This window comes from Falco rusticolus, chromosome 13, assembly GCF_015220075.1.
Source record: "Falco rusticolus isolate bFalRus1 chromosome 13, bFalRus1.pri, whole genome shotgun sequence".
In the NCBI taxonomy this organism is placed as follows: domain Eukaryota; kingdom Metazoa; phylum Chordata; class Aves; order Falconiformes; family Falconidae; genus Falco; species Falco rusticolus.
Genome location: NC_051199.1, coordinates 8,295,358 through 8,310,005, shown reverse-complemented (window position 1 = coordinate 8,310,005; position 14,648 = coordinate 8,295,358). Strand labels below are relative to the sequence as shown.

Below are 14,648 nucleotides of genomic sequence, written 5' to 3'. Positions count from 1 at the left end.
CCCGCCTCTAACACTAGAAAATATATTCTAGGGAACAATTCTGCATTGTTAGCATAATACTCTAGCTGTACTACTTTTTCTGTCTACTAATCTTTATTTCTAGGATTTAACGAGTCTCACAGCAACTTCTAAACACACTGAAATTTAGATGAAACAGTTATTAGGAATCCTAACCACAGTGTTTATTAATCTGCAAAGCAATAACCCACGCTGGTATATTTTTCCATCCCTGTTGTGATGACCCTTTGAATGGAACTGCCTGTTAATCACAATCTAGTATTTACTCAAGATTCTGGTGGTGCAGTATTTACAATGGAATATATAAAGAAAACATCGTTTCAGATGTACCTCACATTTTTTGGATAAGGTTGTTAAGGATCTAACAATAAACATGCCAATAGTTGATTCTGAGAATGGAGGTAATAGCTTCAGCTCTCCAAATTGTCCAGGGATGATTGTTATCCTTGAAAATTTTTTTCTTTTGTGTATTTTCAAAAATCAAGATTCCTAACTATGTGGTACCTTAGGAAAGTGGATCGTTACAAAGTTTACTTAAGGGCCTTTGCAACATGGAGTACAGTTTTCCTTGGGTGTTCCCAGTTCCTCATCCAACCTATGTAGTATGTTGGTTATAGAAAATCTCTAAAACTGATCAGCATGGTTGTCTGTGTGCAAAAATTCTGTTTCTTACTCAAATTAAAATGTGTGGTAACTGTACCATTAAATTTGAGTCACTATAGACATCAGTGTTTTGGCCCAAATCACCATGGGCCTGCCTTGGCCGTAAAGCATTTCCTACTTAATGTAGGCATGGTGTAGCAACGTTTGTCATGATCTTGCTCCCTTCCCAGCTCTGCTGGAGGTAGCGTAACTGTAACTAATGAAGCAGCTATGGACAGCAGAAACCATGCTAAATAAGGTTATTTACCTTAAAGTAATTCCCCTTAAGGTTCATTACCACAACCACCACCTCCATGCTGGGAATGATTAGGTGATTATTTTTTTCTTTTTATACATACATAAAAATATATATGTATACACACACATATGGTCATCTTACAGTCCTTCAACATTATGTTCATTTTCTTCTTGTTTATTCTAACAGCTGTCAGTTCTGACATGAAAACAGTATGTTTCCATTTTCTTACTGTTTGACACTCAAGCTTATAACGTCCTTTGTTTCTAGAAGATTAAATTCCAGCTTTTCCACATCAACTGGAAACCTTAACTCTTTCTGTCTGTTATTCATGCATTATTCTCTTCTACCTCCCTGTTCACTCTTCCCTAAATAATAATAATCTTTCTAAAGGAACTGACTGCAGTTGATCCATTCCACATTCCAAAGAGCATGCCCAGTTAAAACAATTATCCACCTTCTCATCTATATGTGTGCACGTTAAGTAGAGTGTAGACAAGAATTTGTTGCCAATTTCAGTACTGGTTTGAAATGTCATTGTAGTCACAGACTTGGTCAGGGTTACCTAATCAAATCTTTTGTATCCATTTATATATTTTAGAGGTGACAGCAATAGAAAGAAAAAAAGACATTGTATTTTTAACAATGTGTTTGGGTTTTTTGTGTGTGTGGTGTTTTGGTTTGTTTTGTTTTTTTTTCCCTTAGGATATCCTGAAAACTTCAGCCAAAACTTATGTTATAGGATAATATGCTTAAAGGAATCTGAAAGAACTTTTATCCGGTTAGGAAGTTAAATGCCTCTGAAAACCCAAATTTGTATTCAGATTTATAAAGAAGAATAGGTAGGCCAGCAGAAACGTCTTTTACTCCCATTAAATTTTCTGAGTTTCTAAATTATGAGGATAGCTTTGTCCCCCATTTGAGGACAGCTTCTCTTTGCATTTGGCAGGGTTTTTTTTTTATTCTTCCTTGCCTAGTGAAAGCTGCACCCTTTTATTAGGCAATGTACTTAACTGGGGAAAAAAATTCTGCTTTGTTCTCAGTACAGACATAAATACTGACAAGACACAGCCCTGTAGCTTCAAGAGCTGCTGAATGCACAATTTCCACGAGTTGCGAATAGGAATGAGAACTTTTTCTAAACTTTGTTTTAAATGTTTGTAATGTTTCAAACTATGGTGAGTGTTTCTACATAGGCAGTAACTAATGAAAAAAGAACCCAAAGTTCTTGACTGTAACCATCCTGTCATTGATTTTGTGTATGTATAGGGTGCTCCACAACGGAGAGCTGTAAGTGCAGCTGCAACACAATTATTGAATCGCAACACCACCAAGCTCTTTGACAGTGCTTTTCATCAACAGGGCTCACAGTACTTTGTGAAGGATGTCATTTATCTTTATTCCTATTTACAAATAGAGAAATGTAATTCGTGAAGCACTGTCAATACCTACTCAAAAGGCAGCAAAACGCCTCTGGGGAAAAGGGTAGCCCACCTGGTAACTGCCTCTTCATCACCAGGAATGAAGTGGTGAACATACAAAACCTCATGGGTTCATTTTCTTGAGTTAAGCTTCAATAATGTGGGTTAGAATTTTTTATTGTTTTAAAATGCTTTGTTAGGCAAATGAAATGAAAGCCCTTGCTTCCCTTTCATTTTTGCTCAGTTTGAGTTTTGTAAATTTTTATTTTATGATTGTGTCTTCTTAAAGAAAAAAAGAACCAACAAACAAAAACCCCATACCAGGCTTGTACCTTGTTACTTGTACAAAGGTAATGAAGTATAATTACCTTCTGAAATATCAATGGAGTAATTTTCCTGATAGATTTAGCAGAAATATTTCTTGAGATTGTGCATGTTAATGGAGTATGTGTTAGTCTACTCTAGCTTGAGCAGTCATCATTCAAAGCTGTCTTTATTCTCCATGCTAATAAAAAAGAATCTGGATTCCAAGAGAGTAACCAAAAACCACCCCAACCAACAAAACATGTTAATGCTCAAGTAAACAGTCTGATCACTGGATACACTTCGTTTTATTGGTTCATCTGAGACTGTCATCTCCTTTGCTGGAAGTCTGAACCATGCAGCATTAGGGGGCTTGATATGTTTCAGCTTAAAATACTCCCCACACTGCTTACTATGATTTTATTTAAAAAAAAACCAAAAACAAAACCAAAACCAAAACAAACAAAAACCAAAACCCCAAACATTTGACCCAAATGTACAAAGATTTGTACAGATCACTGTTTGCTTCTGGGTGTTGTAGAAAGTATTTGTATTATATTGCAAAGTGTTCCATGGGTTAGACGTGACCGTGGGAGTGTTGATTTTTTGGCAACACCTAAGTATTTGAGGGACAAGAGTGGCTGCCATTATGGCTCTTTGGAGTGGCACTTTTACACTATGAGGATTGCAAACTGTGAGCAATGCGGATGTGGCACGAACAAAGCAGCTTGTCATCTTTCTCAGCTTAGTCTGAGGAGACAGAACCTAATGCTATTATATGGTTGATGATTCTGGCTGAAACATAAGGAAAATCATATTTGTGAAGCACAGCATTATGTACAATTAACAGTAATATTTTTAGTAATTTTGAAGGTGCTTTTACTTTTGCCATCTATGACAGTCTTTTTTAATTATTATTTATTTCTATCTCTTCCTTAGATTTGCCCAACTGGTGTATCAGAATTGCCTTCAGCAGATATTAAGTAACGGTCAGCAGCTACAGGGATCATCCAGAGGTGCATTAATCCCAAGGTTTACAGCCAAAAGTAAGTGAAACATCAAGATGAGGCTACTGCCTATCTAGGTTCCCCCAAATATTTCACCTTCTTTTGTTCAGTAATTTTATCAGGGCAGAACCAGAGCTCATTGGCCACTTGTCTGCAATTACCAGTGAGACAGCAAGCTGACTAGCATCTGACTGGGATACTAAAAAGCCATAGATTGGCCCATTTTAAGGGCACAGATGCGATATACTTTGATTCCAGCATTTTCAGACAATCTCAGAGCAACTCTAGCTGAGCTGCCTGAATCTATGCAGCTTCATAGAAAATACTGGATAAAACAAGAGGTGGATTTCCAATCTAGATAACACGTATTTTTAAATGTATATATACACTCATACATACAATATTACTTAAAATTTGTATTTATACAAGCTATTGTGTATATGCAGTATAATGTATCAGTTTGTGTATACATTTTCAAAATTCTGCTCATATCGCTGTTATTTCTCAGTCTGCCAACTGTCAATGTTTGTCCAAAATTTTATTTCATTAAATTATTTTTTTTCAACACCAGGATTTCATCAAGAAACAGATTTGTAAATATATTTTAAACACCTTTTTACAAGCTATGACACCTTTATTATTCTGCCAAGCAAGCTGTTCTCTTGCTGTTAACATAGTGGTGCTTTTTAAGAGTAGTGCAGAAACAGTATACAGCATACATTCAGAAAACAGCTATACTCCACAAAAGTGAAGCAAATTTGAAAAAAAAAAGAAAAAAAATTTAGGACATTTGTCATGATGTCAGACACCAAGATGGTGAGTGCTTGGCTCCTTTGCCTACTGCTAGATTCCTGAAAATTGTTTATATGGAAATTGTATTTTGCTATGAGGTTTTATTGCCATTTTCCATAAGCATAGAAAAACTGATCAGGATATACTGTTGTTGAGATACTTAATCTAGTCAGCATGTGTGAATTAAGGGAAGAGAAGACTTTTTTGAAGCCCTGGAGATGTCCTCACAGTTTAATTTCCTCTTCCTCTCTAAGTATCTATATGCTTTTGCAAACACCCTTGATTTTGGTATTACAATATATATTCCAGGATACCAGGAGCAGCTCCATGGGTCCAGCCCGCCAGACCTTTACCTGCTGTCACCTCAGAAAGGTCTTTCATTCTTATCTTCTGCTAAGCATGGACGGTGGTGGTGATGTGCATGTGCGGGCACCAAAACTTCCAGAAGAGGAAGTGCTGTGTCCCAACGTGCCGGGATCCTCACCAGGTAAAAGCATTAGAGCTGCCTCACAGGTTACAGCTGAGGGAGAGACAGCTGAGACACAAATTAAGTGCAGGGCTCAAAAGGGGTTGCCAAAATAAAGTAAGGGCAGCTACTGAATTACTCCTTTGATCCTCAGTGCTTAACCTGGGGCTACTAACGTCCCATGGCATTATTTTCAGATTAGGGTCAGGCCAGCACAGCTCCTGCAATGGGGACAGTGGATTTCATCCCACTAGAGGAACTTTATAACCCTCTGGCCCTGAGTCTTATTTTCTTCCTGAATGAAGTGAGAATGGTATGTGCTCGCTGCAAGCCTAGCACTGCAACATACCAGAAAGGGAAATAAACTGCACCTTCTCATTAGTCCCTGGCAAGGAAGATCGCCACTTAAAAAGCAGTCAAGCCACCACTGCAGGATACTATTGCCTGTTTGAATGAAAAAAATAACATATTTTAGTTATTATTAAAGATATCATGAACACTACATATTTATTTCTAATTAAAACTGCTGCCAGCCAGTGCAGTAAATATTGAGATTAATCTTAACAACTGTGGATTTTAAGGTTTACTTGCAAAGATAAAATACCTGTGGAGGGGGTAGAAGTGAAAAAGAAATGTGCGCTATTGATGACAAAAAGCAACTTATGTGGTTATATTAATTCAGATAACAGTGTATCGCCATCTTGAATTTACATTTGTAGGTTTTGCAGCTTCTCCCAGCCTTACACTACAACTTAAAAAATTCAAAGGTATTTATTGATGTGATGTCATTTTAGACCTCTGGCATTACAGATTCCTGATGTCATGTGTTATGGGTATGTCTTCAGAGATGGGGATTTTTTGGATGCACTTGTTTATTGCTACTGTAAAAAAGCCACCTCTGTGTGTTTTCATAGCTCAACCTTGCATCTGGGCTAATGATAAACATCTCGAAGAGCCAAAGACTGCAGCTGCCATTTCAGAGTTGCAGGATGAACTTTCTGAAGGCTGTGGAAGATCACTTCATGGCACAGCCGGTGAGTGAGCGACTTGGGAAGGCGCCCCGCGGGTCCTGTTGTTTGTGAACAGAGAAGGGCTTTGTGGGTGGTGCGATGGTTGGAGGCCGTCTTGGGCACAGCAATCATGACATGATAGTTTTTGATTCTCAGAGAAGTTGGGGGTCAGCAGAACTGCCACCCTGGGCTTTTCGAGGGCAGACTTTGGCCTGTTTAGAAGCCTGGCTGACAGAGTCCCTTGGTAGGCAGCCCTGAAGGGCACAGGAGCTCAGGAAGGCTGGGCATTCTTCAAGAAGCAAATCTTAAAGTCACAGGAACAGGCTGTCCCCATGTGCCAAAAGATGAGCTGGTGGGAAGACAACTAGCCTGGCTGAACAGAGAGCTTTGGCTGAAACTCAGGAAAAAAAAAGGAGAGTTTATGATCTTTGGAAGAGGGGGCCGGAAGCTCAGGAGGACTGTAAGAATGTCATGGCAGAAAATTAGGAGGGCCACAACCCAACTAGAACTTAGTCTGGCTACTGCTGTAAAAGACAATTAAAAATGTTTCCATAAATACATTAGCAGCAAAAGGAGGGGTAAGGAGAATCTCCATCCTTTACTGGATGTGGGACAAAGGCTGAGGTACTTAATGTTTTCTTTACCTCAGTCTTTAATAGTCAGACCAGGCACCCAGCCCACTGAGCTGGAAGACAGGGACGGGGAGCAGAATGAAGCTCCCATAATCCAGGGGACATGGTCAGCGACCTGCTGCACCACTTAGACACACACAGGTCTACGGGGCTGGACAGGATCCACCCGAGGGTACCAAGGGTGCTGGCAGAAGTGCTCACCAAACTCTTTACCAGCAGCCCTGGCTAAGCAGGGAGGTCCCTGTTGACTGGAAGTTGGCAAATGTGACACCCATCTACAAGAAGGGCCTGAAGGAGGATCTGGGAAACTTTTCCAGGTCTTTTTCAACCTAAACAATTCTATGGTTCTATGATTCTAAACGCTTTATTCAGAGAGGACGTTTCTGGCTTTTGATTAGGGGGAAAAAAAAAAGCATGTCTGTGTATGTATGCACATATATGTTCTGGTTTGGTTTTAAGCAAGCAAGTAGTTTACAGCAAAAAATAATTCCTGAAGGGGAGAAAATATTTTATTTTTTTTTGAAAAAGTGGGATTTCTCTGTTATTCTACTAGTAGGCTTTTGCTCAATGATGCCAATGCTATCAACTGCTATACAAATATTCTAAAGTTCATTTTGTGAAGAAGTATCTCATTCTCACTAACATTTTGTGAAAAGGACTTTTCTGTTTATTTGAATGAAAAATGCTGCATAATGCACTCCAATAAGTAAATCTAAAATAAGTACAGTGATACATTTTAATTTGCTGAATATCGTGTTGCAATCCAAATTTTAGTGATAACACACGTGCCTGTATTACTTAGGTTTAAAAATGTAGGTTTATTTACAGTAGAGAAAATACTTTGTTTGCCTCTTGTGTAATATACCAGCATGACCTGAAAAGATTTGCTTCCAGTAACAAAAAGATAAAAATCTATGGAGAAACACACTGATGAAGACATGAACATATAAAAGAATTAAAGGCCGTCAATAAGGTTGTAAATTGCTGTTTTCAAGTTGCCCTAATGTTTTCTGTGATGATAAATTATTTTTTAAGTTTTTGTTATTCCAGATTATTATTATTAAGTCCAGTTCTGAAATTGACTTTTAAATATCTCCTTTTAATTACCTGTTTTTCCTGAGCAGAAAGCTTTGCTAATAGGCTCTGTATAATGTTTGTTATCAGCACATGTTTCATGTCACTAACAAAAATCAGCACTAGGAAATGAGTTAAATATTGGAAAATGATCAAGCATAGAATTTCTGTTCAAGAGATTCAGATATTTTAAAACTAATTATTTTATTTAACAGAAAATTTGGCCAATTTTACAATCTTTATTCCTGCAGATAGACTGTATTTATGTGGGCTTAATTCTGCAAATATTCTTGTAAGTTTAATATATGTGAGAGACGAGAATAAAAATAAAACAGGACTGCTCACATAAGAAAACCTCTATGTTGCCAGCCTAAACAATCATAAGCCAACCTGATTGTTGGCACAATAAAAAGAGCATGAGGGTCTCTAATTTTAAAACTAATTACTAAGAGTTCTTTTCATTTACTTTCTAGTTATTAAACTCTAAAGTCTAGTTGCTGTCAATCTGTCCCTGCAACTATCAAATGCAGAAACTGCAATTAAAAGAACCCGCAGACCCACAATACACTCTCTACATTCCAGAGCTGCTAATAATATAGTATTGAGGGAGGTGGATACCCTCGAGATCGCTCAAGTTACTCTGCAATATCAACTACCATTCATGGGTACTCAGCAAGGTCCTCTCCTGGCAAGACTGCTTGTTTCTCTGGGAGAGAGCAGAGGAAGCGGCTCATTTTGAACAGCAAATTACAAAAGCAAAAGTCAATGATGGAATTGTAAAGAAAAGGATGTACTTAGAAAAAAAAACAACAAACCACCAGACAAACCACTAGGCAGCATTCACTTCCATGCCATTTTGTTTTTATGCATTAGAACAGTTATCCTAGCAAGTGCTGCATCATTTGGTATGCAGAGCATTTGAAGATGCAAAGATAATTAAGGAAAGGGGACAAAAACCACACCACACAGACTTATCTACACATTGTATGTAGCTTTGCTTTTTGATTTTTTTTTTCCTTTTTTCATTTTTATACTGTGTTTAAGAAAAATATGCTGTGTTACCATAACAAACTAAAATACTCTCTCAACCTTTTAAGAGTTTAGGTTTTGTTTTCACTTCTTTTGGTTCCAGGTAGGTTTTATTTGTTCTTGTTCTTTATAAAACCTTTTCTCAACATTAATGGCTTCAGGAAGAAGTAGTAAGGGAGAATCATGAGCACAAAAGAGCTGACAGTTGTGTATGTTGTCACTTTCTCTTGTGCCACTCATAGGTGGATAAGGGTACAGAAGAAATAGGGCATAATGTTTTATAGAATACAGTCAGAGAGGAATTCCAGCTGGTGTTCAGCAAAAGGGAGCATTTTCCTCATGTAGAATCACTACTTAAGTTTCAACCATACATCGCTATGGAGTAATGGGGTCATTTTTTTCCCACTACTCCAGTAAGATACTGCAGTAAGCTAATGATTTTACAAGACAGACGGTTTACAGCTTCAAGTTGCTGCAAATTCCTCAATCCATAACTAATGAGCAGCTCTAAAGGTTTTCTGTAAATCAATCTCATTAGAATTTACAGTTTGCATAAGATTGTGTTACTCTATCTGTGGACACAATGATTATTATTTTTTTTTTTTTAGTAACCTTCAGCAGCCCATTGCTCTGCTGGGTTTTTTAAAATCTCTTAAATTTCTATGGGTGGGTTAGATAAAATCCCTGCCTTGAAGGTTCTGACAGCACGCCTGAAAAACACACTGTCCACTTCTACACAGGCACACATGCATTGTGTCAAGTCCTAGATATTCCCTTGAAGAAGACGGTTAACATCCGAGAAGGCAGGACAAGCTGACAAATGGAATTCAGTCTCTGTCACCTGTAGCACTAAAACTCTGCCCCGCTTTGAAGGTGGATTATGTTTTACACCTGTAAGAGCGTAAGTCAGTCAAATGGCAACTGTTATTTGGACCCACAGGTAATTCTTCATAATAAGCTGAAATCTCTCCTGTATGAAAAAATAGCAAAGGCAAAAACCTCTCTGGATTGAGTGACAGGACTTTTGTCACATATCTGCGGTCTAGAGACAGGAAATAGAGAACTACGCTTGCTAACCAATCAAGTTCTACCCTACTTTATTACTGGTGATGCCAGTATGTTTGTACCATGTTTTCTCCAGGATTTGTAAGAAAAAGGTCAGTTCTATCATTACCGATTACTGCAACAAGATCATTTTAGGCAAAACAGTTACAGGCAAGCAGAGGTTCAAATCCTGTCAATAAATACATAGACTCTGAAAAAGCATTGTATTGGTTGTTACAAAAGAGCAATGTGGCTGGAGGGCTGTTAGTATGGGAGTGTTGAATCATCCCATTCCAACTGCTCTTGCCTGGTGGCATTCTGTTTGTTTCCATTCTGGACAATGACTTCTTCCTCCTCCTCTTCTTCCTCCTCCTCCTCTTCACTTTCATCTGATTCAGCACTGGTTGTGTCTTCCTCTTCGTCTTCTATGTCTTCTTCCTCGCTCTCCTCTTCTGTCTGGTGAGGCTTTTCATATTTCTACAGTACATTTAAAGAAATGAAAGAGAGCCAGTAGAAGAAAAGTGCCGCCTTGCTAGACAGTGGCTGTGAGAATGTGAGCATTTATTCCACATTTAGAAAAGCTAACATGCTGGGAAAATCTGCTTTCCATCATGTAACTGTTAAGCATCAAATACGACATAATTCAGCAGCAAATATTTAAAAAATACTGTAACAAGAATGGAATGTCAATAAGCAATAGCTTTGTTAGTCCAGCTGCCAGAATTTAACCTTTCAATGCCAGTTTCTTTAAACTGCTGATCATTTCCCCTAATTTGAGCGTATTAGTGCTTACATTAAAAAGTTAAAACCAAAGTAACTCGTATCATCTTGGGTACCTAGGATCCAAATACAGTGCTATACCAAATAATTTCTTCACTATCTTATTTAGTAATTATATATGACAACAAATATTAAGTACTCAATTATGTATTATCATGGTGTAAGGAGCTGAAAACTGAGATGGAGTCCTGAATGTACGTACATTCAACTGTTCTGTGAAACCTAAACAAGTTTACTCTGAAAGGGGCTTAAAACTCACTGCTGAGCAAGCTACCAGCCCAGACACTAACTCCTAGTAGTATCACGACATAAAACTATGCTTCAGTTATGTACCTCCATGGGGTTGACGGTAATAGTCAGAGCAGAATCATCCCAATCCATTTCGTTTTCTTTACTTCCTTCGCTGTCTGCAGAGCTGTGCTGATGAGCTGTCCGAATTCGATAGACCCCCAAGGTTATGATGAAAACAAGTATGCTCACACAGATTATGATAACGACAGTAGCCACACTTGGAACAACTGGAACAAAAGGTGGAAAAGGGAATGGGCTTATGTTTGTGGAAGATATTCCCTACAAAACACTAAATACATCATCTAGTTTTTCCTCTCAGCACCTCTTCCTTTGGATTGAGAATCAGCCATCTGCCCTGTGCCTGGGACTACAGAAAGTGTTTCCAAGCGCCCACTGACTAAGGCAGAGCATACACAAATGGTGTTTACAGTATCTTATAATGAATATTATAAATCATAACCAAAAAGTGACTATGCCTCCCAATTGTTCTTGAAGCCAATTTATTACAGACGACAAGTAGTCAATCAGTGCAGAATCAATTAGTTTCAGAACAAGTGTTTTTGCAATAAGGTTCAGTTGTCTTGCATGTTGTCCCCTTCTGATTACAGCTGAGGTATTAAACTCACTAGTGAGATAAAGTATGTCCCAAAGCTTGTATTTCTAAAGTTTTCAAACACTAGTACTGTGATTTAAATCTCAATCTCCAAGAAATAAAATAACACATTGCAGCTCTATTTGCTTGTGTTACAATCTTCCTGGGAGGCTCTCAAGGATTCAAGACATTTTTCCTCACTGTTCTGTTGCACTCTGAGAAGCCTCCGTCTGCAGCTAGTCACAGGAAGAAATCTTACACTCCCAGCTCCATAATTAGGTCAGAGGCGAAGTGCTGCCATTCCATGTACCTTTGTTACCTAGATACAGCAATTCCGGGAGCTACAGTACTTCTGTAGCCCATTTTATCACCTTGCCCTGTCTGTAAGAATGGAACTCTGAAATCAAAACAATATTAAAGTAACGAAGAAAGAACCAGCTTGCAATAGTTCATTATGCATAAATTCAGTATAATATTAGTAAAAATGGTCTGTACAAGTGTACAGAAAAATACAGTAAGCGTAACTGTATATAACTACTTATAATTACCTACACTTTTCATCAGTTTTGCTTCTTTTCGTATGTATCATTCAGCTAAAAGGATTTCAGAAACCAGCATTTAAACAGATTCTTTGCTCTGGGTTTAACTTCATTGAAAAGGCTTCAGATTTGGATATATATTTTAATTCATATAGTCAAAAATTGCAATTTAAATTCTCTGTTTAATGTATACTAACACCCTCGCATATGGTTAGGTGGACCTATCTTCTCCCCAGAGAGCTCCAGACTGAGGCTTGGAAAGCAGCTAAGAAATTTTAAAACTAATACAAACATTTCTTCCTTTTGCTTAGAAATGGGTGGGCAGAAATCAATATACCATGGAAATACAGACGTACAAAGACAAAATGAGCATAAATATTATACTTCACACCATTCAGTACTAGAAACAAGACATTTTCTTAACTATGTGGATCATAACCTTTAAAGAGGACTCCTTTAAAGTATCTCTTTGGAGAGAAAGAAGAGATTTCAATGTCACCTTCTTTCCTATCTGTGCATGATCTCTGCAAGGTTTCAGAAGCTGGAACTGTGAACTTCAGTGCTCTATTTGTTGACCAGGCTGAGTCACAAGGGCAATACTGACATACCAGAATCATTATGATTAGTCTCGGTAAAGTTGTCACATACCTGAGTTGTGAACAGCACTTATGCTTCCCTCTGGGTGCTGGACAGACTGGAGAAATTGTGGTTGTACTATTATATGATTTACATGGTCCATGAAGTTGGAGTTGGAGCTGTGTAGAATATTAACCTGGCACAAGAGAAAAATAAGAGCTCAGATAGTAAAGAACACTCGATATTCCAAACCTGTTGGCTCCATACATTATGTTGAACTACGAAGTTCATCAGCAGATAGGAACATTATTATATAGATCTTAAAGGCCAAATTTTTATGCCAGTGAAAAATACATAGGTTAATATATTTCTCATTTCTAGCACTAAAAATGCATTTTAACATTTCTAGCTGTAAACTATGAAGTGGAACAGAAAACAGTTTTTTTGATTTACTTGTCTGGATAAGTAGTGACTTTTTTTTCTCTATACCAATCAACTTTTAGGTGTTCCCTGAAAGTCAGTAAAAGATTTGTCACTCTGAACACTGACAGAGCATGTATCAAACTCATTGAGTTTATACTAAAACAGGAAGACAGAATTAAAATAAATTTCAGTTTTTCCTGTGTCCCTCCTTTCAGAGTGACTTTTTTTGAGGAATATCGTATCAGTTCTCTGTCCTACCAATAGTTATAAGCAAAAACTCTGAAGTCATCACCAGGACTGCAGAATGCTAAGGGGAAAAGGATTTTCAATACGATGTAGACATGTAAAAATTTTCAGAGCCAATTATTAAGGTTTGAGCCTATTGCTAACAAGCTCCTTCCCTTTCCTGTAGTTATTTGGTACCTAGGTTCTAGGCTGGATAAGTTGGTTCTTCAGAAGAGGCCCATGATTCCTGCTGAGGTGCATCAGCAGTAATGCTCAGTCACTGGGTCATTGTGCTGCACTGGAGTCAGTACCAGCACACAGAATAAGCTCCAGAGAGCTGTCTGAACACTCCTGGGGGAACTGACCATGGCTGGGGAGCGGAACCAATGTGGCTGTTACCCATATGCTGATTTTCCTCCTCAAAGAAATGTGAAACCATGTAAATTACCAGGAATGATCTCCATCTGATGAAGAACAAATTATAAAACTTACTGTAAGGGATTAGTGCTTGGAAAAGCTGAAAAGGTTACTGCTGCAGGAAAGAAAAGTATGTCAGGCTAAGTGAAAAATAACTAATCTAAGGAAAATAACGAGGCTGTAAGGATTTACTTTCTAGCTGGTGTATAAATCTTCATAAAGACACGTAGGAGATTTTACATCATGGAAAAACAATGATGATAACCTTAGCCCCCACCCTGTTTGAACAGCAGTAATTCTCTGTGTTAGCAAAGTTCAAGAGAAGGGTCATCTCATTATATACACAGCAGAATAGAGACACCCACATTGAGAAATACCCACAGGAGAACTCAACTTCCTATTCAAATGTAACTTAGAATTTTTCCTCTATTTGGTTAGTTACCGGAGTGTGTCAATCATTTTACATGTTTTAAAGAAAACTCAGTGTTGCTGAATGTAAGGCTAGTGCTTAGCCTCATCATTGGAAAAGACAACTTGACTAAATGATTGCTTACCTCCAAGTTAAATTCATTGCTAGTGTAACGTCCATTGAGCTCTGAGCACTTGACTCTGAACTTTCTGTCAAAGGTGGCAGAAGTGTACCAGTTACGATATCGAATCTGCCGAAGTACCTGTTCGTAGTTGTACATGCTGTCCACACCTGAAATGGTGGTAGAGCAGTAATAATCTCAAGGACATGTTACGCAGCAAATGCTCCATGCAGTACAGGAGAAATCACATGTTCACAGAAAATAGAAAATTTGGCAGAATGGTCTGAAAATGGCAGTGCATCAAATATTCCCTATTCTCTGTCAAGCCTCTGGCTGACGCTACATTATGTGAAAATATTTTTTGGAAATTAGTGTAGGTCCTTAATGGAAAGTACCAAATACAACAGCAAAGATTTAGAATAAATTGTTTAGTAATCAAAAATCGGCCAGTGAGTTACCAGCACTGTGCAGGAACACTGAGGAATCCCCTCATTCCCACATTCCACTGTGATGGTCCACAAGAACCCCCGCATTTAAAGAAAAATAAAAAGCAGTGTTCCTATTTTCCTTATTTGAGGAGC

At 38.0% G+C, this 14,648-nt stretch overlaps 1 protein-coding gene across 1 annotated transcript in view; it reads right to left on the bottom strand.

Annotated features, from left to right (window-relative positions):
• Window positions 1–471: 471 nt before the first annotated feature.
• Window positions 472–14,648, bottom strand: part of CLSTN2 (calsyntenin 2) — a 233,504-nt gene continuing 219,327 nt past the window's right edge. The window contains exons 13-16 of the mRNA XM_037407422.1: window positions 14,092–14,237; window positions 12,545–12,668; window positions 10,808–10,992; window positions 472–10,171 (exon numbers count right to left, since the gene is read on the bottom strand). Coding sequence (XP_037263319.1) covers window positions 9,959–10,171; window positions 10,808–10,992; window positions 12,545–12,668; window positions 14,092–14,237 — 668 coding nt within the window. The 3' untranslated portion in view covers window positions 472–9,958. The remainder of the gene's footprint in view (window positions 10,172–10,807; window positions 10,993–12,544; window positions 12,669–14,091; window positions 14,238–14,648) is intronic.